The sequence below is a fragment of the Perissodus microlepis genome, chromosome 11 (genome assembly GCF_051167445.1).
Source record: "Perissodus microlepis isolate ML-2025 ecotype Zambia chromosome 11, ASM5116744v1, whole genome shotgun sequence".
In the NCBI taxonomy this organism is placed as follows: domain Eukaryota; kingdom Metazoa; phylum Chordata; class Actinopteri; order Cichliformes; family Cichlidae; genus Perissodus; species Perissodus microlepis.
This window is the reverse complement of record NC_140471.1, coordinates 17,213,232-17,241,115: the sequence shown is the minus strand read 5'-3', so window position 1 is coordinate 17,241,115 and position 27,884 is coordinate 17,213,232. Positions and strand designations below refer to the sequence as shown.

At 40.6% G+C, this 27,884-nt stretch overlaps 1 protein-coding gene across 2 annotated transcripts in view; it reads right to left on the bottom strand.

The window, feature by feature from the left end:
• Positions 1-27,884, bottom strand: part of oxr1a (oxidation resistance 1a) — a 167,429-nt gene that overhangs the window by 123,488 nt on the left and 16,057 nt on the right. For both annotated transcript variants that reach the window (XM_084942749.1, XM_084942751.1), the window contains exon 2: positions 25,191-25,276. In XM_084942749.1, coding sequence (XP_084798875.1) covers positions 25,191-25,207 — 17 coding nt within the window. In that variant the 5' untranslated portion in view covers positions 25,208-25,276. The remainder of the gene's footprint in view (positions 1-25,190; positions 25,277-27,884) is intronic.

Sequence of the window (27,884 nt, the reverse complement as noted above, 5' to 3'; positions counted from 1 at the left end):
AACTTGTAAAAAGACAGAATGCTTGCTTTATTTTCTCCTCTGATTAATCAGTGCACTGGCAACAATACAATGTTTTCATCTATCAGCTGAAACGTAATCTGATGTGACTCACCTCACAGCCACATACTGTAATTACAGTACTAGATGACGAAGGTGGTCCGGTTGTGTAAACAGTGTCTAACTATGAAACAGACTATTACACAGCTTGTGACTATTTTTGGCATTGCCTTCTTTCTATCTCTAAAAGTTTCTAATATGAAATTTAAATCTTTAGAATGACTCACAGTATTATTCTTCAGCGTGGTCCAAATTAGTCTTCTATATGGTTTCAGCACTGTTTTACTGAGTGCTTGTAAGATCAAGGTTCACAGTTAACGTTCACCCGGTTGACTGTGGCCTGTTTACGCGTAGCTACTGGACTACTCTACTATATGGAATTTTCAATCTATTTAGCTTTGTGCAATGGAAATCCTATTAAAAAGGAAATGCATGTTTAGGAGCCAGTATTGTTGATATCGATACTTTCAACCTATAGAGGCACATTATGGAGGGGAGAGCACTGTGTTTTCATTTCCAAAACAGTTACTTATTTAACACAGTTCAGTGGGATACATACTGAACTTAGAGGATAGAAACAAATTATCGATCCTATTGCGCTAGGATCGATCCGATACATATACCAGCGTTGGTATGGCAACTATTGGTATTTGGATCATCTGAAAGACAGTTTCCACTTATACAAAGAGAACACATCAAATGATTAAAAGCACCAGAACCTCTCACCACCAAAACTCTTGATGCTGTGTTGATCCTTTGACAAAGAGTTTACGTAAGCCAAAGCTTACAGTATTAGATTTGATAGTATGTGTGTAAAAGGGTGATGTGTATGGGTCATGACTGCTTGGCTCTTGCATGTTTCCATCTCCTGTGAACAATACTGACCCTGAGACAGATGGCAGGGACCACATTACTATCATTCAGTGAGACCAGGACCTGCATTTATAAGCTGTCTCCAAGGACAACAGCGCTATCTGCCCTGACAGCCGCAGCTATAACTTGATCTAATGAAACTCCATAGGTCGTACTCACAAGCAAACCCAAATTATTTTCCATATCATATCAGTTAGGGTTTATCTTATCTGAGCATGTCTGAGGTGGGTTCAAATACACTGATTAGGGAAAAACGTCAAAACATAGATTAGTACCAAATTCTAGACCTGGTTATATCCAGCGGATGCCTCCTGCAGCCAAATCAAAATCTGGCTTCCAAGGGAAACGTTTTGTTGCGAAGCAGCTGCAGAAGTTTTCTACAGCAGATGTTGAGTAGTCTTATTCCCTTCACTCACTTGCAAACAAAGTAGGAATGTGCAGATGCGTGTGTCTCATTAACACAGAAACTCCCAACGGCGCCAATCAAAAACAAACATACTATGTTACCTTGTTTTCAGCACCGACAGACGCCCCCACTTCCAGTTCAAGCAGGCTAATTAGGAATCTATTATTAAAAAACACTGAAATATTACAGCTATAAGGAAGAAAAAAAAAAGAAAACACCTCTTCACACATAAAGTCAGGTAAGCTTATCAAATGACGAGGAGCAGAATAGGTTCATCTGCTGAAAATAGGAGCTCTTCCTTACAGGTGGGTCCTCTAAAGCAGCGGTCCCCAACCCCTGGGCCTCGGACCGGTACCGGTCCGTGAGTCGTTTGGTACCGGGCAGCGAGAGTTGAGGCTCAGGTGTGAAATGTATGGTTTTCAGGGTTTTTATCGGTTTTCAGCGTTATTTTGTTATCGTTTTGATCGTTAACTCGGTTTTCCTTGGTCTTTTCACGTGTGTTATGAATAAATCTTCTTTTTTTCGGTACCGGTACTAGTTTTATTTTGTTGTATTTATCCGCGACACCTTAAAGGCCGGTCCGTGAAAATATTGTCGGGCATAAACCGGTCCGTGGCGCAAAAAAGGTTGGAGACCGCTGCTCTAAAGCCAATTATTTCCTCCAGTCATGTTACACACACATATGGCAACAGAAGACAACCTCTGGATGACCAACTTTAGGCCGCTTTCATGGTGTGTGATCTGTATAAAGACCATTTTCTACCATAGGAACTAGCAGTTTCACAGAACTCGTAGTAGTTTTAGAAAAGAAGCAAAGCTGTTGGGAAGGGATCAACGACGATCGGATAAACTCGGAAAGATCTAAAACTGCGATGTCGAACTCACAGCTCCATAGTTGTGTGTTTCACATTGGTTGGATGCACTGGGAGCCAGATAGGGTGGATCTCACAGAGCAATCCTAATAGCTAACACTGCAAACCCAATTAGATAGCTAGTTTAAGCTAGCCCTGCTAGTTAATGCAGTAGAAATGCTGCTGCTTAGTGCAAATTATTTTATTAGTGAGCTTAAAAAACAGAAGCGGACCTCTGTGTCCTCATCGCTCTGAGGACAGCTGTCAAAGTCTTTCAAAGCCGTTATATAACACATGAACTTTAAGGTAACAATGCTCCAGCAGCGGTCATAAAAGGCGTGTTGGTTTTCACTTCCCTGCTTTTAGCTTCTGGTTCTCGCACCTCTCTGTGGGGTCAGAGAAGACATCATTTATCACAGCTTGTTAAAGCAACCATCAGTGACACATTGCCTGTGTGTGTGTGTGTGTGTATACCCATTTATGGTGTGGGGTGGTATGGTCACTTTTCAGTTATATAACTGCAACTGTAGACAGCTGCAGTGCATTCTTTGATTCTCCCTTTATTATGTGACATGCTCTTAATGGATGCGTCCACTCTACACAGTAAGAACTATGTGGACACACACTGTATTTGTGCATTTCAGCTCTGGGACACTTTTTACTGACAGTTATTGGTGGAGCTTCTTATTTCCACTCACAGGAAACAGCATTTTAGACAGCTTTGGTTCTTATTTTTGTTTTAATGGGACAAAGTGGATCATTCAACGTGAGCCAGGTACTATTACCACACATTAGTGTAGGACATCACTAACGAGAGTCAAAGTGGGAACAAATCCCTAAACCAACATTTCGTCTTCACAGAAGAGTGGAGGCGATGACGAAAGCGGTTTCAGAAAGGCGTGGGTTCAATGTTCAGATATCCAAAATTCCTTTTTACACGTACACAGCTTTTCAAGTGACATCAGTAACACAGCCACACACAGGGGTCAAAAAATAGAGGCAAATAATGAGCTGAAGTTTTGGAGTTGTTTTTGTGTCTTAAAGTGTAAGAGATGCAAAAAGAATGAGTGCAAAACATTCGTTAGGAAACCGGTCTGTAGCGGAAGCTGCTGTTTTTGTTGAATCCTTTCTATCTTATTTCATTTTATTTCATCACATGGTGAACAATACTGTTTTCACTGTGAACAAGGGAACAAGAAACACATAAATGGAATGAATGAAGATATCTGCTTAACACATTTTCTGTCAGGGTGAAAGCTGCAAGAAAGCGAGGACACTGAATGCCATGAGTCATTTTTGCTTCCTCAAGACTAACCGCTGTTTGGGACCGCTGATTAGTAAAATGAGCAGACAGCCTGGTCTGACCTTTCCATTTTCTTAGCATCATAAATTCTAGGGCAGCTTTCCTCTCTCTGTGGATACAGTTGCTTGCTGTACATCAAGTTGAATAAAGATCATTACAGCTTGGGTTCTGTGGAAGTGCCCAATCGTTGTTTTTCGTGTACTTTAAATAGGATTCATGCATTTCTCAGTACCATTGTCAGGGACCACTCAGGGACCACATCAAAAACAGATTGGCAGAGCATCAATTTCAGAAGCCAAGCACAGTAAAAATCAGTATAATCTGCTGGAATATGTAGTTTTTCATCCACGAGGAAAACTTTGAGAAAATAATTTAGCTTGCCATCTTTATCTAAACTGTTCTTAATATATTAGTGTAAATAAACAAGGCAAAGCCACATTTTTTTTAATGTTGACAACTTCTTTCTGTTGTCATTGCAGCTCTAAGTTAGCCTGACAGACCTGCCAGGCCTCCAATAGTAATTATTATATGATATGATGGGACAATTGCTATGGGGAGAAGGCGGTTTGGCAATTTACTGTGGAAATCCTGTGCATTTTCCTGATTTCAGCAACTTCAAAGCAATGGTACTAATTTACTGTAAACATAACAGGTGAGTTTCTGCTGACTCTGTGGCACATTCCCTCTCTTGCGTGCGAGGTGCTAAAGCTGGTGATGACAGGCCCCATCTCTCGTCCCCATTTTAATTTAGCAGCGGCTGGAGGAGAACAGCCGTTCCAGCACTTAATCACCACGGTAAGACTGTAAACACATCACCAGCTGCAATCAGACTGCAGACAGCTCATAGCTAACAGGTCAGGGCTGTGAATTACATTTGATTAGAATTAGATTTAAGTGTTTGCAGTTGCTGGGTTGTGGATCAGATGCATAGATATTCCTGGGTAAGGTCAAGCTAAAATTTTTGGAACTGGGTAAAAAAAAAAAAAAAAGGTATGAAGCTCAGTGGGGCAGATTTGTCATTAACATCTTTAAAAGAATGCACAGGACTATAATATGCAGTTCACAAAGTTTACATTGAGCAGAGCTGGGAATTCATTTATATCCAGCTCATGTTTGATGAATGTCAAACGTTCGTCGCTCCGATACAGTCGTGGCGCTGCTTGCAAATAGCTTCTATTTTTCAGCAACAGAGCTCACCGAGCTGAAGATTTGCTTTGACAGCTGGGAAATGCTGACCTACCTGTCTTGTAACATGTCTTATTAAAGGTATTCCATGCTTATTTACAGTGTACTCCAGCATAATATGCACTGCGCCCTGCATGCCATCAAAATCAAATGAGATGGATCCAGTATTTTCCACCTTGACTGATTTAATTTGTGCAATTTACAGCAATCAAATAATGAAGGAGATGCAGGAAGAGACAATGTAGCATTACTGGAGGAAATAGGAAATGAGCTCATCTTGCATTATGATCTATTGGGAGAACGATATGTCTTTATAAAAACTAGGATGCAATGAGCACACCTCCCTATGTTTCCCTATATTTTCCCTTGCACTTTATTTTTAATTGTGTCATGCAAACAATCATTATCCTTTCAGGTAGCTTGCAATTACGAGCAAAGGAATTCATAATTTATTACAATATTAATAAATTATAGCTATAATTTATTTACTTGACACTTGGATTATTAACCTTTATAGGAGGTGAAAAGGAAATCACATATTAAAATGCAACAGCTAATTAATTTCTGACTTGCTGAATAAGCCTACCTGCACTCTGGCCGTCTTTGTACACAACTACTATTATTCCCTCCTTAATACGATTGTGCTCACAGCAGGCTCACCTCGTGTGCATTCAGTGATTGAACTTGACCTTATTCCTTTGCTCTCATATTCCTTTCCATGCGTGCTGTGTGCATTGTCTTCGGTGTGCCACCACATGATCTAATTCTCTCCTTCCTTTATGATGAGTCACAGGCCCAACCTCAGGCAACAGAGCTCAGGAAAAAAACAGGGGAGGGAGATGTGATTGGAATTCAGCAGCAGTCAGGAGGAGATGGAGGAAAAAGGGCAGTTTATTTTAAGATGCCTCTGTACCACTGGCTAGATTTGTCAGAAATCATTTAGAGATGCTCCAGTGGAACGTGAAACTAGGCGATATCTGGATGCATATATATGTGGGCATGTATGTCTGTGAGTGAAGATGCACATGTTTGGGGGGCAAAAGGATTTCATAACCATGCAATTTTTCTAAAGTGCATACATCACAAAACACCAGGGGAAAGCGTCAGGCCTTACTCTCTTGGTAGCGCCTACAACAGTTGGCAACAACTGCTTGTCTCTCGTTTTACTGGTCGTCTATGTTTTGAAATGTTACAACATTTTAAATTACAATTTAACCTTTCAGGGAATATGACAAAGGCTGATATCACTCTCATGACTGCTGGCTTAATTGTGTTTCCTATATAAATTTAACAACAGTTGCTAGTTAGCTTAGTTTCCTACAAAAACTAGAAACAGGCAGCCTGGCCCTGCAGAATAATCCTTAAATCCACAGGTCTATCTCGCTATTTGGGGAAGATTTTCTGAATTTCTGTTTCAAATCTCCGCGGTTCTGTGAATGTGAGTAGTTAGAGTTAATTTAATTAGAGTTAATACACATAATTGTGTATGTAGTTTGCAACAGATTTGCAATTTTCGGTTGCAATCGCACCCAACTGATTCTGAGTAGTTGTCGACCTGATCCACTTCTTTGAAGAAACCATATCAAAGGCAGCAAATTCACAAGTACATTGCAAACATCATCTAATTTATCATTTAATTTTGGTCATGCAACCACGTCCAACCACTTTCCGCACTGTGACTATAGCATTAGTGCAAATTTTATTCCTGAGTGTGCCCAAACATGTTTGATATATATACGACAAACTAAAGAACGTTTGGCTACAGATTTGTGAGATTTGTGGAATATTTAGGGACAAATTTGGCAAACTAGGAAAACTCATCCAGTCCTCACTGCCTTCCTTCCAGGATACTTCAGCTGCACTACTTCAAGCCTGAAAGAGGAAGAAAAAAAAACAGACTCCACAGTGGAGTAAGTAGAGGAAGGAGCTGGAGCCGTGTAGGACGCTGATGAGCGTGTCATTTCTACCTTCCTGTGAACCCTTTGTAAAATGAGCACAACTGGGACCTTCTTCCCTTTGTCACAATACCCACGCGTTCCCTGAACATGTCTAAAAGCTATGATTTGTCCACACCTTTTCTAATGCATGTCAAACTTTTCTTTTCTAGTCATAGCTGGGTGCAGAGGTGGGAGGCTGGAGTGCTTTTTTAAGTCAAAAGGATTCCACCTGTAAACCTCTTTGTGATGCCACTGACAGCTTTCTGTGTGATCCTGGCTTCTTTTACAAATGCAGTCATGTAAAGCGGCACATAAGGCTTCAACGAAAACAGCGTGGACCCGTTACGGTGGTTTTAATTCAGTCATATTCAAGTGATCTAGTTGCTTGCTTTGCATGTGCAGGTTGAAGAGCCATGCCGCTAGACACTAGAGATATTGTAGTGTTTTAATGTTTTTCTGATATTTGCTTGAATAGCGACATGGAAGAATTTACTGTGCCATCTGTTATAAGCCATAAATTGTAGTTACCACACTGGGGTTACCTCCCAGTCAACTAAAGCTCGTAGCGTTTAGTTAGAGCGCTCTGAGACCACTAAACCTGCTCCTCACACATTGCAGAGACCTGTAAATTCAAGCTCGTATGAAAGTCTGCCAGCAACCACACAGGCTGCATATCCTATCTCATCAAAGTGGTGATCAGACATGTGACCATTAGGTAAGGCCAATTTTTGGTTCCTATGCTCATATATATATGTTGTTGTGGAAAGTATAAAGATATTACACAATCAAGTCTCGATGAAGATGATGGAGGTCAGTGTCACGCAGTCATGTTAGTGCTCTACAGTACCTAAAGTTGGTAAGCTTGTTGTGTGTGACTCACACATTTTGCTCTACGAGTGGATGACTGCAAAGGGGACACAGTGCATGAGTATGAGTGGCCTCTAAATGAAGTCCTCTGTTATGAAGATCAGCTTAACATAACATAATGGACTGTTTTATTGCCATGCCATATATGAAAATGTTCTAGTTTGGATGAGTAACATCTGTTCTCGTGTGAAATTCCCACTTAGGTAAATACGACGGTTATGCTATTTTTACGAGCAAATGATCCCTACATTTATGACACGCCTTGCTCCATTCTACAATCATAAAGCAAAGCCCTCTGTTTTAACAGCTTTGGGTCCTCGATGCCGTCCTCAGTGCAGATGCCATTGTTGGTCTGTCGGCTTCAGAGAGCGGAAAAAAAATAAATGAGATCATTCAAGTTTTAATGCCTGCTGCCGGAAAAGGATGCGCCTGATGCGCAGTCATCAAAAAATAAATAAATAAATAAAAAGCAGAGGCCCGGCGACAATAAATTCAGCCGCTGCACTTTTCCATGATCACAAAAATGTCACAGCAGTCAGCAAATTGAGTTAGATGCAACTTCAGAGGAAGATAGGCGTACAAGCTGCATATCTGGCTCCAAACTGCTGGCTGTTTGAAGCCCTTTTGTCTGGACGAGTGTTTTGTCTTAGTTATTTATTTATTTCCTATAATCTGTCCTTATATAAGATATGGAGTAATATGGGCCACAAGGATAAAAGCCTAGACAGAAAAAGGCTGCACGGTCACAGAAGCATTGTCTCTTTGAAGCAGAGGGAGACTGAATTACCGTGCTCAACAAAACACATCCAACCACCCAGAGGTGCTCTCTCTGCTGCTCGCTGGCTACCGCTGGCCCGGCCTGTCTGCATGACATAATAGAGAGCTGCTGCACACATCACAAAAAATTCTAATAGTAACGGAAAAAAACAACCCCTCCATATGTAAATTTGTACGGCCGTGCTGCACAGGGATGTGGCTGTGCACATTTTTGTCCCCCCCACCCCGATTAAGTAGCATTTACCCTCTGGATGACATTGAGAACTGCTGTCGCTGCTGGTGTTTCCATGTGAGTAATGGAATAAAACCTTAATTTGACTCTTCTTAGGCATTCACCCCAGGTCAGCAATCTCCTCGGGCGCCAGTTGCTGCACCCAGCTAAGCTGCAAGCTATCCATCCACCAAGGAGGTAAAGAGAGAAAGAAGGGGGGAAAAGGAAGAAATCGTCAAGAGAAGTAAGGAAGGTGTATGACGTTCGCTGCCGTCACTCGTTTTAAACTATCGCTGTAGCAGAGATATCGCTCCTCATCAGCACTTTAGCCACCATGAGTTTTTTTTTTATCAAGTATTACAATTATAAGCAAATGGACACAACACTGGGCCCAAACTAATACAGCATCTAAGCACCCTTTTTTTTAAAGTTTGCTTGATTTTAACAAGTAAATGAGACTCGTGTTCAAGTATATTCAACTAAGAGAGACTATATTGCAGGTGCTTTCCCATGACTTGTTTAAAATTATTAAATATTAAGTACTCTGTACAGTTTTTATCTTGTTACTTTAACTTTAGTGTAACGGCACTACAAAAGCCATTGTTGGTGTAGTTTACTTACACTGCACTACAACATACACTGATCAGACATATCATTATGACCATCTGCGTAATATTGTGTTGGTCCCCCTTTAGCTGCCCCCGGAGGTGTGCTGGGATTTCTACACCAAGATGTTAACAACAGTCCCGTACGTTGTGAACACAGGTTGCTGAAAAAGAAGCTGCCAGGCAGAAAGAAAAAAGGAAGATCGAAGAGAAAATTCATGGATGTAATGATGGAGGACATGCAGAGGGTTGGTGTGGCAGAGAAGGCTGTAAGGAATAGGGTGAGGTGGAGGCAGATGATTGACTGTGGTGACCCCAAAAGGGACCAGTCGAAGGAAGGAAAAAGCTCCAATTTGCAGGTATCATTGATACACCTTGTTAATCAAGCTAGCTAGCATTAGCTGATAACTCCACTTCTCATTTGAAGAAAACAAGTTGGTGACCGTGTGGTCTCCAAATGATTGCTATCATATTTATTTATATCAATGCCCTGCCTTCCTCTTCCAGAAAATGTGCCACCTGGGGTGACTTGTAAACCAACAGAAAGATCAGATGTGGCAGACTTGAGTTAACAGAGCTTCTATCTATACACACCCAGCACACTAAGACAACCAAAAAATACAACCAGTTACATTAATTCTGGGATATTACTGCATATTAGCAGAATCATCAGCATCAAATATACACATTGTAGATAGTGAAGTGTTTATTCTGTGGCATAGCTGGCAGTTCTTTAAAACCCACCACCACTCCAGTCACGCCATCCCTCTCTGTCTCGGTCTGTCTATCGCTCATCTGGCCCTGAGTGATGAAAGCACTAATCTAATCTAATCGAGAGAGCCACACACAAGTCCGCTGCGCATCCCACTTCATGGATTAACAAAGCAAAGCGGGAAATGAGTGAGAACTAAAATGAGTCAGATTAGAAGCGATCACTTGAAAGCCTTCTGAATGACAGAAGATGGGTGGGGGACTCGAGCACAAAACTGTGTGGAACTTTCCTATCGCAAGAAGTGGTGACGTTAGGCTCGCTACCCCCAGCGGTGGTGAAAGCTCATCTTTGAAGTTGGAAATGGAGCCTGGAATGTAATCCTCTAAAATAGTTCTAAATAAAGCTGCATCAAAATTTCATTAGCTGGTGCCCATGGCCCGGAGGCTCACTTTCACCAATTTCACTAGGTGACATTCGACCTCCGTACATTGATCTGATATGTGAGGCAATACATTTTGACTGATTAGGAGTCCTGTGGATGAAGCAGTTTCTTTCTTCCTTCTCACAAAGCTAAAAAACGCACCGACTCCCGTATTTAAATATCAGGTCGTGTTTTATATCATAAGTCACGCGTCTATATGCGTGTTTGCTGTTGTTCCAGCTGTCAAGCACAGAAAGGTCACAACAACAACAAGATAAAGCAGCAAGGAGGAACACGTGACTGAGTGTACATGTTAAAAACAAAAAAAATACACTGAACATCTCTGTTTTCTTTTCTTTCTTTTTTTGTCGATTAATAGCCCCGAGCTAGAGGTAGACAGCAGACAGTACATCAAAATGACTGACAAGTGTTGGGGTGGAAAACTGAGGCGAGGTGGAGGAGGAGAATGGAACAAATACCACACTGTGTGCCTCCGAGAGAAAAAAAACACAACAAAACACGTCAGATCCTAAAAACAATGACCTTTAGGATGTTTCTGAGTGTTGATGTGAAGCTTTATGAAGTCAGGACAATCGTTTTGGATGGTGCTACATCTAATTTCTAACACTCATGTTGATTACTGCCCGAGAACGCTGGGTAACAGACATGTTATGAATAGATGCACCACTAGCCTCCAGTGATGTATAGACTGGATTCATCCTGAAAAAGCATCAATAAAAGCCCTGAATTTCTGACACGTTAGCCCGGTTTACACAGCTGACAGCGAGACACAACAATACAAAAAGGCACCAAAGAGAGCAGCGATTTGTCTAATATCTCAGGGGTTTGGACTTGAGATTTCTGGGCTCGATGGAATGCACTTTCCACATTTTCAGACTTAAAAACTATAATTAACGTTAAAAGCTGCACTTAATATCTTCATATTGACAAAGGCTCAGATGACTAAATGTAATGGAAAAGGCATCCCTCTTTGATTCAGTGACCCTTTTACGAGTTCAGTAGGATTTGGAGCGTCTAAAGCTGCGTTATGACTTTTCTTTATGATCCTGCTCATGTGTGTAAAGCAAACAGGAAGTACGCCAGTTCAACCAGCAGGTCTTACATTCTCTCTAATGCACATGCACCAAGAGCTTCCTTCATGGGTTCCTCATGCAGCCACAGTTTATAAAGGCGTGGCCAGGCTGAGACAATTACTCACACTAATATGTCGCAGTAACTGTTTTGTGTGGCAAATTTCTCTATGCCAAGTGGTGAATATGCACCATGAAATTGCATACATAATAAGATCATGTTTATAACACTTCATTTAAAAAAAGTTTGAAGTAGAATTGTTGCCATTGTTGATAAAGCTTATAAGTAGGGCTGGGCCATATTATGCCGTTCACGGTAATACCGGTACAATGTTAGGCAACGATAAGAAAAAGAAATATCGCTATAGAATATGGGTAAAACGCGCATGCGCAGTGCCTTTGTTTTCATACGCACATGGCCGAAAAAACACCACGGCAACACAGAATGAGAAGGGGGTAAGCGGATTGTTGAGTGAAGCGGATGAACAAGAATTGGTTTGTAAAAATGGTGCCACTTCAGTGATGTGGAACTGGTTTGGTGTTTGTCCGTCAGATACACAACAAAGCACATTTTTTTTGTAGAACGTGCAAGCGGCCGTAGTTCTTGCCGTATTTGGTGCTGGTAAATCTGGGAGTAATCTGGGTCCTAAACTCCGTCCGTTTCAGGTCAAAGTAATAAAACGATCAGCATTGCTGCTTTACCGGGTGTAACTATGAAGTTTAACATCCAGGCATCTATGAAAACTGAATTTATTACATTCAACGGAGTTAGAAGTTAGCAGGAAGTTAGCGGAAGTTAGCGCGCTAGTTTCGCTAGTTACCTAAGCATGATATAGCATGTTCTACGTACAGCTCTGTTATCACTTCCAACCAGGGGCGGATCTAGAGAAATTTTCTTGGGGTGGCATGAGGGTGGCAAAGAAATCAAATGGGGTGGCAAAAGCCTTTTTTTTTCCCCCAAACACACATGCAGGTGGTTACATATGGTTAAAATGATTCAAATGCAGTAACTATACACGTTTTTCATATAAATATAGTCTATAACTTAATTATTGTCTGTAGCCCACATAATTACACACTTTAGTTACATAAAACATGTGAGTTTTGATGTTATGTACTGTATAGCCTGTATAATAAATAAACATGTAGCCCAATAAGTATAAAATCCAGAAAGCTACACAACACGGGGTGGTTCATTTACAAACACAAGTCTAACTTAAGTTTTACACTGTTTTTTGTTAGAAAACAATCAAATTGTTACATGCTTACATTACACAAAATGTCAGAAATCTGCACTGTCATGAACAAAAATATAAACCTAATTTTTCATGATTTGTTGGATTAACCCACTGAGGTCTGAAATACAACCGACTATTTTTGACTCCTTTTGAGTTTACATTTGTAGTTCACCCTCAGATTGTTTCATTTTATTTTTTCCCCTTGCCTTGTTTGGTATCATTCTTTTCAGCTCAACTGAATTTAGTTGTTTTTTTCACTGACATACTGCATTAGTATTACTGATCTGAATTCACACAAAGAACTTAAAATCCTAGTAGTATTTTTTACTGTAAAAAAAACAACCCCCACAGACATGTTGGGTAAATTTTTATAACTTGAAATGCAAATATAAATTGTACATTTTGTAAACATATACAGCTATTTATCTAAAAATGCAGCCAATACACCTGCCGTTTTTTTTTTTTTCCATTTTCTACAACCATTTAAAAATATTACTAAAACTAAAATGAGAGAACAATCAGGTGTCACAATAAGATGCCCCACAAATGATGTGTGCCAGTAAAAAAAAAAAGTTTGTCCACCAAAAGACAGAACAGCACAGGGATAAACCTGCAGGCCTGACAACAGGAGGTGTATCACTCCGCTGGTTTTCTACTTAGTGACAATGTTTACACTGCAATGTGCCTTTGTGACATTCATTAGTGCCCTCACTGACACACAAAACAAAACGACGACTACACAACAGAACAACTACACAAGACAACACAACACACACTAAGTATACACTCCACACTAAACGTCACAAATCTCCCACATCTAAAAACTCTCTCTCTCCCTCTCTCACACTCGCTCGCTCTGTCTCGCTGCCATTACCGTCACTCCCAAAACTTTTCCCTCTTCCTAAACAACCAAATCCCACATGTTGACTTTTTTTTAAAATTGGTCGACATGGTGCATTTTTCCACCGACAGGAAAGAGGTGGCTTTTTTCCCTTTCTTTACTGTTTTCGCGCTGTCCTTAGAAAACGCTTAAAACACACACACACAAAAACGTGACGACAGTATTTAGAAAAAATCGTGGCTTATATATATTATCATAACTCTTGATTTACTGGCCTGTAATTAAAATTTAAAAACTTTGAAGTCCGAACTTTCAATGTGGGCTGAAATTGTCACGATCTGAGGAGACAGACTGTGCGGTGGTGTGTGTGGTGGACCCAGGTGCGAACACAAGAGAGTAGACCGGAGTAAACTTAAACTGAAAGCGAGCCTTTATTATGGCTGATGACAGGTCTCACACAAAGCAGAAACACCGTGACTAAACTGAACTTAACTAAACTGGGAAACAGATACTGATAAACTAAGAAGACTCAGAGGACCATGATGATGACTGTAAAGACTGGCCATGAGGACATGGAGGGTGGGAACACAGACGACGCGACACAGACTGCATGAAACACAGAGACTAAATACACATGAGGGATGATCAGGGGAAGTGGCCACACATGGGAGCACAGCTGACACACGAACCTAAAGACAGGACAGGAGAAGTGAAACTAAATACACTGACATAGAATACAGACTTTCAAAGTAAAACAGGAAACATGGAGATTAGACATGACATGAACTAAACATAACCACGCAGACATGACGCATGACAGGTAGACGCACAAACCAGGGAGACTGAGTACAGGGAGATGACATAAACAACTAAGAAACAAAGGGCTAAACAGCACCCTAGAATTAACTCGACGAACTAAGCTAAAGCATAAATGAAGACAAAAGATACATAAAACTCAACACTGGGTCACACGACCCAGGACCATGACAGAAATAGAGACTCAGGGTGGCTGCAGCTTATGTCAGCTTAGATCAGTCATGTGATTTGGAGGTGCAGCGTGTCCGTGGACCACAGATGATTAATAACACTCACCTTCCTTCCATTTCCAGAGTGTAACATCCAACCACCTGTGTAAAATCCGAAATTCCCATGGTGTTGTTCAAAATGTGCTCTGGCACAATCATAAGCGTCGCTTGCTACTGAAAACAAGAAAAAAGCCGGTCCTGCTATGGGCTGAACCATTTGTTAATGGTGGGGGGGAGCACTATGCAATATATTCAGTTTTAGTATTTATATTCACTGTTGACTGTAACTACGCTCAAACTGTTAATACTATCTTATTTTAATAAACAACATTGTCATATGCAAAACTGGGGTGGCACTTGGGGTGGCAAGGGATCATTTTAGGGTGGCACTTGCCACCCCATGCCACCCTTCTAGATCCGCCCCTGCTTCCAACATAAATGAAGACAGAAAACTAAACAGCAGTAACGTTTGTAGGCTTACTGAAGTTGGGCTAGCTGGTTTATAATGATGTGCTACGTGATCGCTAGCGACACAGCTATGTTAGCATTACATAAACAGTGAAGCTGGAGGATGAACGCTAACACTTTTCCACTCGATTAAAGTTAACGTGAAGGTTCCTGATGGTTAGAGACAAATGCAATCGCATGACAAGATGCTGTAAACGGACCAAACTTCAGTCAGGAGAACAACTGAGATAATCCATCTACAATACGAGGTTAGTCATTAATATACTGCAACAACACGGGAATAGAGCAGCTGTGATAGAATACAGCATTAATGAATCGATGGTACAGAAATGGAGGAAGCAAGAAGAATGAGTTGAATAAAGTTTGATTTATCTGACTGCTTTGTTTCACTTAATGTGTGTTATAATCCCGTGCACCCTATGGTTCGAAAAATACGCATTTGACTTTTTTATTTGGCACACTGCAGTTTAATTTTGCAAAGCACCTCTTTTTAACTTCAGTGGATATTATAGGTGGTTATGTTCAGGATATGTCAGCCCATTTCTACTGGAAATGCCTTTTGGTTAAACTTTCAGCAAGGAATTTGCATTTGCACTGTTTTTTTTTTTTTATAGCTTTAATGCACATAAACAGCTTTGTGTTTAAGTGAAAATAAATGGAAGGGTTTTTTTTTTGCGCTAGTAAAGTTGTGGAGTTGTATTTTGTCTCGCATCAATTATATCGTCAGTTATATCGTTATCGCAAATTTTCAAATATATATCGTGATAAATATTTTTGGCCATATCGCCCTGCTCTACTTATAAGTACATTATCTTAAACGGGTGTTTGAAATGTTCTTTGGGAACATTAGGTACAGATATCAGCTACAAAAACAACTCAAGTGACTTGATACAACTCCAGCTCTATGAGCATGTTATGCTTAGTCGCATAACGAGCCTAACCATTAGTTGTGTTGCCAGAAGGGTGGTCTTTTAGTCGGTGGTAGCCATAGTCACATGGTGGCTTATGTAGTATGAATTTTTTTTAATCTAAATTTGGTCATAAATTATGGCGGGTGGAAATTAAAGGTACAGTGTGTAAAATCTCACCACTAGATGCAATCAAGTAAAATCTGTTTTCTTACCTCTCTTAACCGTAGTTACAGTGGCTCCATTTCTGGACTCTTAACGTAATCACACTGGTTATCAGAGGGAAATGTGATCTTTAGGACACTCGAGCCTAAAATTGGCATAATGTTAACTTATAACCAGCTGTTGTTGTGGTTCAACCATCTGTCCAGAGACAGGAAGTTGGCATTTCTAGACAATATCAGAATTTATGCACATTTTTGTGTATTGGAACCTTGGCTTCAGTTAAGGAGATACAACTTGAGGTGAGGAGTAAGAGTTAAAGCATTAATTGCATTGTCTTCTTTGTGTTTTCCCTTCCTTGGTGAAGGGGACCCCTTTGCAGATGATGAAACATAGGTATGATCCTTCTTATCTTGAGTTAAAAGTTCCAGACACAAATTAAATTTGCCTCCATAGCAAACAAACGTCTCTAAGTTCTCTTTTCCTGCACTTTTGGTGTGCTATGTATAGGACCATATACATAAAATTCAAGTAGGCGGAACGGCGATGTTCATCTCAGCCACTGCATTAAAGATGGTGGGGCAAGATGACAAATTCCACAAACTGGAAACCACTCACATGTATTTTTAATTCATTAAGTTCATTAGCATACATAAATTTGTTGGTAGACATAATTACACAATATTAAATGTATATTTATGAGGACAACATTATTTGCTTCAATTTAATTCCTCTCAAAAATTTACATCAACTTTAAGGTTGATGTTTGAGTAACTGCAATTGAGCTGCCAAATAAATCATATTTTGTCTTGTTTTGGGGTTTTATTTTTTGTTCTGCATGCACATGTACTACAACAACTTTACAGCCTTTCTCCACACAACACTAAAGCACACATCTGATGAAAACCCAAATTATACTTAGCTGTACTCTTTAATAAGGTCACCATTCCTCTAAATAATAGTCTAGAAAAGGCCACAGCCACTTTAGCTATTTGAACTCAAAGAACACCAATCTAAGCCTAATAGTGTCTAAAGCAGGAGGACACAATCAGTTTTCAGACTAATAGAGTGCACTCCAAAAGGGACCAAGGCCATGTGTTTTAGACAACCACAATGTACATCTGCCCTCGTCATGGCAGCTGTGTGGTGCAGCACACGAGGCTGGGATTTTAGTAGGCGACGCTCAGTAAGCTCTAACCTTCAAGCACAACAGAAAGCGCCATGTTGTCGTCAAGCCTGACAGACTGTGATCCAGTCCGGCGGCCGTAATGCTCGGCACGTGAGAAGGGATGTGACTTGATCTCTGGCCACTGATTATCGACCATCACTTGACCAAATTCGTCTGCAGACAGAATGCAACAAACTCTCTTCAAATTGCATGTAAAATCGATGGTTAAATCGACCGCTGGCTTCAGTCAATAAGAGAAGTTAGGCTGAACAAAGCTCTCATTATACAGAGAAAGTGAGTTGTGCAGACAAGGCGATGTGGAAGATAACACTGAGTGACATTTAATATCATCAGTTAATGAAAAGATGATAATACAGTTTAACTCCTGATAATGTACAGACGCGCTTTCTGTGACATTTAGCATATCTGAGAACATGTAGATAGTTTGTGGGGCACATTCAGTGGCACACTAACACACACCCACACACACAGACAAGACCTTTTTCCTTCATATTCATGCAGTCTTACTTTGTGCAGGCCCACGGGGGAAAAAAAACAAAAAACAAAAAACAGGAGAATTAATGCATTCCTTGACATTTGATCCAACCCTCTTCCCTGTGTCAGCAGAAATCCAACTCCTCATCACTTTGCTGCAGAGTTTAGTAGTCCTCAGTCTCTATTACTGATGCTGTCACTTCCTATGTCCACGATCTGCTGCATCGGAAGCTCCCTGATCAAAATGCTGCTGCCATCGGCACTCTCCGACTAAGCAGTGCAGGTAAAGGCTAACTGGGGCGTCTCCACACAAAACGCTGATTGTATCCACAGTGTTCTCACAGACTTGCATAGCAGATGCAGTGTTTTTAGTGTCACTAGAGTGCACTTCATTACCGTGAGAGTTCATACCAAGTTTGAGGTTTATTGACTGTCACTTAAAAGGCAACACGTCTGCACTGCATTCTGATCTTCTGAGCTTTACATCTGTCTGAGCCTTTTTCTAAGATGGATTACGCCCTGTTTGATGGCTCGACATCAGAGCTAAATGGCAAGTCTGGAGAGAAACGCTTGTCTTTTATCAATTAGAGGCTGACATCAAAAACCTGACAGCTACCTTTGATTTGATTTTTCCTCAACAGATGACGTTTTTTGCCATTAACCGCCAACGCGGCTGCGCCAGCGAAGAATCTTTATTTACATCACAGAATCTGTGTGTTGCATTGTGACTATATACCTGGTTATATGGGTCACAATACTGACAAAAAAAGTCGGTATGCCCACTGTAGTAATTAAACTTTGTTTGCGAGTGAATCTCATATCACCAGTTAAATGTTTCTATCACCATGACACAGTGTAATGCTGTGCTCAGGAAATCAGTTGTGCGCTATAAACTACAGTGGTCACATGATTGCTCACTCTCTGCTTCTCTCTAACACTAATCACCATCACTGACAGGTGCACTGTCGCAAGACTGTAATTTTCCACATCTACAAAAAGTGACATTTAGTTACCAAAGGCAAATTAATGGGTTTGACTTTTTCACTTCATGAGAGAAATTTTTAAAGGCTCTTTGGAGGTACATAAATTTCCACTTCACAGGCAAAAACAGTGTGGTAGACAGTAACTATAGTGTGCTACACTGTAGATATAAGGAGTAATTCTGGATGTAGCTTTGGCAATAATCTCTCATTGCAAAGGGAAGCAGTGTTGTACATCTATTCAAATCAACTGCTATTCAATTTTAGTTATATAGCACATAATATATATAGACGACCTGCTATAAGCAAGCACATGCCGACAGTGGGAAGAAAGAAACCTCCAGCAGAATCAGGCTCAGACAGGACAAAGATACACTGTGGAGCCAGAGATGAATAATAACTGATGGTTAAATGCAGAGTGGTGTATAAACACATAGTGAGTGAAAAAGGAAGTACTCATGCGGCCTTGGCCTATTGCAGCATAACGAAGTGGGTTCAATGTCACCTGATCCAGCCTTAACTATAAGCTTTATCAAAAAGAAACATTTTTTCCTCGTTTTGATGGTCACTGTAGTGGCTATATTAATTTCTTAAAGTTCTCTCTTTCTCTTTTATTTAATATAACCACACTACGGACGGACAAGCGACTGTTTTTATGCGTTGTCATTAGCAACAATGATGGTAAAACCATCGCGTGTCCGCTTGTTTATTTTCCACATAAACCTTTCACAATAAAGCTCAAGATCCTGTTGAGACTTTTCAAAATAAACTGAATCATGTGAAAGAGTGTGCAGATGAGAGCCGCCAGGTGCTAAAAAAATAAACCTTAGACGTTAGAACAGGCTTTCCCCCGCAGCACGCCGTGTAATAAATACTCACAAAGAAAACGGCGGCCGTTACTTATGCCTAAAAATGTATAGTTTAATGCATCGGTTAAAACACTCGACTCCAGGTACACAACGCCCAGCTGGAAACACTTCCCGCAAGTCGAGCTGCCCGAGATTCACAGAATTTACAGAAAATGTTAAATTTTTGTGATTTATATCATTATCGGGACGATAGATGTCTTATATCGGGATATGAGATTTTGGTCATATCGCACAGTCCTATTTCATGCTACTGGGAGCCTTCAAAGGTGAAACAGGAGCCTATACTGATCTTTGGTGATGTAAGATTTCTTTTCTTTGTCATCTGGCCAACCTAAAGGCTTATTTACTGGTTTTGTTACTGTCTGACCATTCTTGTTTTACCTCCAGTCTGACTTCAAAGCTGTGAGTACAGTTTTATATTAGGTGAAAAGAATCATGATTACAACTACTAAGATAAGATTAACAAATTAAAATTTGTGTTAAAAAGCAAAAGACTATAGAACAAAGTAGAAACAATGTTTTGCTTACTGCACAGCTGTACAAAGAGAGTTAAAATGCTGACTGGAGCCACTGTGGCGTCCTGTGATTTGATTATAATAGACAGCTTCAAGCCATTTATAAAACACTATTTTCCACTGGCCAGGTTACAGTATAATTAAATACACAAACTCACTTAGTATTCAAGTCAATCAATCACGTACAGTCCAACCTGATGTAAATTACATTACCGAGTCCTCAAAGCAAAACATGGATGATGCCTCTGAATGAGTGACTCACAGACACACTGTTGCAACATTTTTCAAGGTCAGTCCAAGGAGAGTCAGTGTGCAGCATCAGGGTGGCAGCCTGTAAATCATGATTGGATCAGCAGGCCTTTATGGGGGGTTAACACATCCCTGCAATCACTCTACTTCCCTCACCATTCTCTTCCCCTGCATACTTAAGTAATCGAGTGCAAGCTCCTTTTATGTCGATCAAAAGTTCGGAGCTACCTACAGTCAGCCGACAATTTCTCCTTATAAAGGTCAAGATTCATCAGGGGGTCAATGTCAGCTGAGACATCTGGTTAAGTATATCATTGCCAGCAAGTCATTACAAGCTTAACTAACATGACGAGGCATGAATGAGGCATGCTTTATATATATACTTGAATGAGGATAGAGGTTCAGTCCTGTCATCACTGTACAAAAGTTTGTCAAGGGCAAACTGTGCATACAATGAGAGAGTGTGTGGTGTGGCAGGTAATAATAAAGGTGTTTACTTTCTTTATTGTTTGGAATTGTTTGTCATGAGTCACCGAGTGACAGTGCCACCCAGGCAAGCATCTTTCCACCGTAACGTGACGTCCCACACAGTATATTTGGCACACTTCCCGACCAAACCACAGCGCTGTATTCATTCTTTAACTTCTGGGAAATGTGTGGACAGATTTGGCAAATATCTCTTCAGGTTAGCCATTTTGCCTTTAACCAGTCCAACTCATACTGGGGTAATTTCATTGCAGCTCCCACTGAAAGCAATTAGAGGTCCGGTTGTGTCATGTTGTCTCTCCAAGATCTCTGTGTGAGCTACCGCCAGCACTGACACTTACTTCCTGTTCCCATCCCGGCAGTTTCTGAAAAAAAAAAAAAACACAAAAAACTGGAAGGCAGCTTGAAATGATGACCTGACATGACTGACAACCAAGGGCGGACTTTGTGACAGTCAACACCTCCACAGCCCGGGATAATAATACTAAGTGACTCCGACTGGAAATCCTGGGATCAAACTAAGGCTCTGCTGTTTTTAAGAGAATGTACTGCAAACAGATTCACATGATTCACATAAATAAATGTTTGTTATTAATATGCGGGCAAGTGTGAGAGCAGAAGCCTAATTTTATTGTTACCTTTCGAGTGTGTGCATCCCTACTGATGACATTTAGATGTGAAAAGTTACAAAGATGAGGCAGCTTAAAATAAATAATTCAAAAAAAGCCAGAAACATGGTAGCAAAAGCCCTTTTCCACCTACACTGGTTCTACTAACTGCAGGCAGGAGTCATGCATGAAACCTTTTTTGCTTGGAGAAAAGACAAAAATAGACAAAGTACGAAACTTAAGACTTCTGTGCAAAGGTTGCTACAAAAAAGGTCGTACTTATTCTGAAGCTCTGAAATGATCATAAAGGAAAACTGATGTGTATTCACTTTTTTTTCCTTTTTTTTTTAAACAGGATTCATTGATATGCAAAACTTTCCAACTGGCCATAGTCTGTACAACAACTGATGAATGCCAATATACTGTATGCGCAGTGCATGCAGCTATGCCCCGAGGCTGCACACACCATTTCCGACAAAAGCAATCATGGGAGGGATGCTGCGGATTAATAATACAGAATTGCATTATTTTGTTTTAAACCGGACAAAACCAGGCAAAGGACGCTTCTGTTTGCGTTAAACAATTACAAATACACTACATGGCCATTGTGCCTTCCGCCCATAAAACATATTTACTGACACTGCTTTTAAGCACCAATTGGACAATCAGTCAACTACCAATTAGTTAGCCATTACGTTGTCTCCAGGTTCTGTGAAAGACAGAAATTACTATAACCCAGACAGCAAAGTGATGTACGGCTGACTTATATACACATTCTTTGGATGTTTCAGTTTGGTGATCCCTCACTTGCCCTTCTGAACTAAATCAGGAAGCAGACTGGCTGTTTGTTAGAAGTAATGCAAGCTCTAGCCATGCATCTCTCTGATTTGTTCAGATATCCACACAGATGTGGTGTCCCAGTTATTGATGATAAACCAATCAGCAATCAATGGATCAAAGCTGCAAGCAGGAAACCGATAAGGCAATTTCCATATAAGTTAACTAGCTAGCTGGATTCATTAAACTTAGATACAGAAATATGCTGAATGACACACGGACAACAATAAGTTTGATTAAGATTTTTTTTGTCGTTGTTGTAAGCTACATGTTCCTAACAGCTACAGATTTCGCTGCCGGTTCAGTTTGCCCAAAAAGGAAATGAGGTTTGAGTGCCATATCCATGCGTCTCCACCAAGAAAATATAATGAAAAGTCAAAGGAGGTGCAGCTCTTCTCTTTATGGAGCTCCATGAAGCATTTGTACCATGGCAGATTTTAAATAAGTAACCCAAATTCTTAACTGTGGTGCGTCGCTTCATAAACGTTCCCATCCAGAATGAAAGACTCAGATTAACGGCGCTCCAGTTGCATTTTAATGAGCATATGTAAACACAAACAATCAAGCTGTGGAGATTTTGCACTCTCAGCTTATCTACAACAATGAAACAGAGAAGGGAGCACTGAGCAAAGACACCATCACAAGCGCTCAGGATTTACAGCTCTGCCTCTGGTGCACACTCTTAACTCCATCAAAATCGAAGGTAATCTGCTATTTTAACATGACTGTGCGATTAGTGTTTAATAAAAGCATTTTACAGGCATGCCAACTTTTTAATTACAGCTGTTGGAAATGACTCAGTGAAAGAAAAAAAAAGGAGAAAAGCATTATTAAAACACACACGAGTAAAGCCACAAAAGCGTTCAGGGATCTCTGACAGGCACACAGGAGCCACTTTACATCTCGTTCAGCAGTTTAGCCGAGGAAAAATGCTTTGTTTCGTATTCAGCAAAAAAGTGAATGAGATTTTCTAGTGTTTGAATTTAAAGATGGCATCTTTTTTTACAGCTATTCCGAGCATATCCGTGTCATCTACTGTGCTGACACAGCTCCCAAAAGACGGAGGGCCGGTTTGGTTTAATCATCCTCTCAATGACAGCGTGATGATCAGTCACAGTGTAAGGAGACACGTGGACGTGACAGCGCCCAACACATTATCCTATCCCTAACAGCCTTCTTACTTCTCAGCAAAAAGTTCACACTGTAAATACATTCGTTCGTGCTGACACATTGTCCAAAAAAAAAATCTTGGTAATTTACATTTCAAAGTGTGACAATCAAAATGTTGCAGTAATCAATATTTTACCAGGCCACTGGCAACTTTTCTTTTTCAGTGCAAGTCGAGACTTCAGAAGAAAACGATGACCAAATCTCTAATCACAGGGTTTGTTGCCACTAGTATTAATTCCCATATGGGACCAGTGAGTCTGTGTGTAGTATGCAAGTCAAAAAGTTCTCAGATGAAAACCTTTTTCAGAGCTGTTACAGCTGATCAATCCTGACCAGTTTATTGAACTAAACTAGCGGTCCCCAACCTTTTTTGCGCCACTGACCGGTTTATGCCCGACAATATTTTCGCGGACCGGCCTTTAGGGTGTCGCGGATAAATACAACACAATCAAACCAGTAGCGGTACCAAAAAAAGAAGATTTATTCATAACACACAGGAAAAGACCCAGGGAACAGAGTTAATGATAAAAACGGCAAAAAAAATAAAAATAACGATAAAAACCTTGAAAACCATAAATTTCACACCCGAGCCTCAACTCTTGCGACCCGGTACCAAATGGCCCGGTGGTTGGGAACTGCTGAACTAAACCTTTATGAACCTCTCTGAACTGAAGCACTCTTGGATAATTTTATTAAACAGTTTTCCTTTTTTTCTTTTCAGATTATTTTTATTCAGTATCAGTTTATTTATTTTTACGTGATATATTTTTTTTTTACTATGGATGGGATAAAAAAGACTCTTGTTATATACACTGCTCAAAAAAAATTAAAGGAACACTTGGAGGGAAACTGTAAACAAATCAGAGCTTAATGGGATAAAAAAAAAAAATCCTGCTGGATATCTATACTGATATGGAGTGTGTAATGTGTTAGGAACAAAAGGATCCCACATCCTTTGACAGATATGAAATAGTCCTGTGTTTAAAACATCTCACTCATTAAATTCTTTGACTTTTGTTCTAGAAAAAGGCTTTCCACATGGATATTTCGCTGTACACTGATATACTTCCTGTTGAAAAAATACATTCATGGGGGCAGCCATTTCTCCACAAGACCTCCCTTGGTTATTGAGCTGCAAGCTCTGAAAACAAGCCTGCACATTATAACCTTATCGATTGAAAATGCACTATTAGAAATCCTGGGATTAATTATTCAAAGGGAATTAATTAGCACTTTCAGAGGGAGACTGAATGAGCTGCTGTGAGTAATCAACCCAACACGAGAGAAACGTAAGCCAACCCTGAGCTGTGAAGCGTAACACACGGGATTGAAACATTAAGAGAAAGAACCAAAAGCATTCTGCTTCATGACACCTAAACCATTTTACATAATAGCTTAGCAAGGTGACCACTTCTACCTCCCATTCAACATCAAGAAAAAGCCAGAGCAATAAATGATTTATGCAGACCGTACACTACCACCCGCCACATTAAAAATACAAAATGTACACACAACCGAGGGCTACTGTAAACTGGGCTTTCTAAATTTCCCGCTGAAGCTGTTTACACTATTAGCATAGATTTGTTAAGTGGAAATACAAACTATATGAATATGAGCTCAGATACTGTATCCAAGATGAGAGACTGCAACAGAAAACAAATAATCTTTTTTTTGGTGATTTTTGACCTGAAATCAACCATTACCTTTCTTCACGTCAAAGTCATGTGTGGATCATAGCGGAACAGAAATGTCAGCCACTATCAGCAGAAACCATTTTAAAATGCCGAGATTTCCCTGTGTGTGCGTGTGTCTGTGTGCGTGTGTGTGGTTTTTTATGACCAAATAAGAATTGATCAAAAGTGACATTGTGCCGACCTTTTGGTGCTGAACATCTTGGCAGAGTCTTCTTTCTCCTGCTCAGAGGCTTTGGGAGGTCAGGGTTTGATGCTGCCCTTTGAAACCTGCAGGAAGCACACAAACACACACATGAGTACAAAGCAAAAAGAGGCAGGGGAGAGAAGGAGATAACAATGAGATTTTCAGCATCACAGTTGAGCCCCCCCACCAAGTTGTCTGAAAGCCTTGGCCATGCTGACCTCAGCGGCCTCCATCAGCTGGCCTCCGACTGAGCGATTCAAATTGACTGGGCATGGCAGGAGGGAACAAGCAGAGCAGAACTGGGCCAACATGACAAAGACAATGCATGGAGTCAAATGGCAGCTTTAATAATTATTTGCCTTACCCGCCACAACAAAACCCATTTAAAGCAGAACGGCATTAATTTGCACTGAAGCTCAACTGGAACAACAAGGAACAACTAAAGTATAATTAAAAGGGGGGGGGGGGGGGGGGGGGGGGGGGGGCTATAATTATCTATCTCTGTATATCTTTCTTGACATATATATATATATATATATATATATATATATATATATATATATATATATATATTTACAGTAAATGTGTGCGTGTGTGGTTAAATAGACAAACATTTTACATGTGATTAAGTAAGAGATTTTGTAATTGCATCTCCAAACTGAGTTTCTCTCTGTCTCTCATATACCGTTCTATTACTACCCACCACACTGGTAATATCTGACAGGTTAGCCTCTGCTCTTTTATGTAAAGGTTATCAGAAACTGTGGAGGATGTAAATGAAGATAGGGTTCAATAATTAATGCCAAGGTCTATACAGGCCTCAGTTCTCACCCTCTGCAGTCTGTAATGAGACGAGTGGAGATGAGCAAAAAAAGGAGGGAGGAGCAGGGAAGCGATTAAAGGGGCCACCCTATCTGGCCTCTCTCGCCCCCCTATCACTCAGACACGCGGGCATGTGCGAACATGCACATCGACTCATTTATAACAGCTGAAGGGTGTTTCCTCCCTCGTACACGTTGGCAAAGAGCAGCGGGGTGTTGAGCGAACAGGCAGAAAGGTTAACAAAGTAGTGTGACACTGGAAAAATCTGATAATTCATTCAGGTGACATGGAGACAGTGGAAGTACCCGGGTCTGTGACTAATCTAAGGCTGCGCCGCGGCCAACTTTGTTCCTTCCAGGATTCGTAGACGCTCTGAGCACAGGCACGAAGCCACGAGTAAAAATGATTCTTATTATCATGTCTGGCAGACCGAGCTTGCAACAACATTATTTGAGACAGCGTCCTGTTAATTGCTCTGACAGTGTAATATGATGTAAAATGATGTAAACTTCTATAATGCAATTAAGAAAATGAAGGATTAGACTAGTGTCACTGTTAGAAGCCAAACAAAACAGACAGTAATTCAGATAAGGGTAAATTCTGTCACCGGGCTTCCACAGCATCAGAAAGTGGCTCAAGAGCTTCACATGAAAAAGGCTAAAGATCTGTAACCATCCCAAAGATTCCAAGTGGACATGTTAAAGCCTGCTGAACTCCCCAACCTGCTGCTGGAACCACAGTATAAACGGAGTTATCACTTATTGCATGTCCCAAACATGACATCGTCACAGCTACTGAAAGAAGCGCTTGAGTGTCGTTTTTACTGGTTGTGCACATCCCACTTCTTGTAATATGGTGCACGCTGCAAGTTCTCCATGATGTGATACATAAAGGTATGAATTACAGTATGGACAGAGTTCACTGCTAAGTTGAAAAAGATGAGACATATTTGACAAAGCTTTGGAAAAATCTCCACGACTGCTTTGCTTCCTGTTTCATCTTGTTCTGATTTCTACTACACTATTAAACCTGTGATTTTTTTCTGAGCAGCAACAAGCAACAACCATTGTTTAGACCACTGGAGCAAGTGAAGGGCACGTCCAGTACAACAGCAAATGATGCTGAGTACATTATGTCAGGTAATGGCACCGTGTTGGCTATAATAGGGATACAGACGAAACCTTCACACTGCCTAAAGCACATAAACAAATTTGGGTTAGGCTGAGGTCTATGTAAGATGGCAACTTGCCACAGCTGAAGCTACCCAGTGAAAGCAGAGTTACAAGAGGAGCTTTTCCTTGTCTGCCTTAACTGCCTTATGACTTTGAGTGACACCCCACTTTTCATGTATAGGGTTTAATGTGATGTCGGCCCAGCCTTTACAGCTATAACAGCCTTGAATGCAACTGCTAAGCCGTGAAAACGTATTCCAAGAAGCTCTTTACGCCGTTGTTCCCAGTCACTTTCACTTTGTTATAATACCACTAACAGCTGGCAGTGGAATATTTAGTAGTGAGGAAATTTCACAACTGGACTTGTTGCACAGGTGGCATCCTATCACAGTATCACGCTGGAAGACACTGAGCTCCTGAGAACAACGCATTCTTTCACATGTTTGTAGAAACAGTCTGCATGCCTAGGTCGTTGATTTTAAACACCTGTGACCGTGGAAGTGATTGGAAAACCTGGATTCAAGGATTTGTATGGGTAAGTGAATACTTTTGGCAGTATAGTGTATGTTAATGGGAAATATGCCAGTGTGAAAAAAGCTGAAATCATCCTTTGACAACCTACTGGGACTTGAAAACGAACACATTTAACTTTGTTACTCATTCTGCGCGGTGTCGCTGCAATAGGAGAAAACGAGTT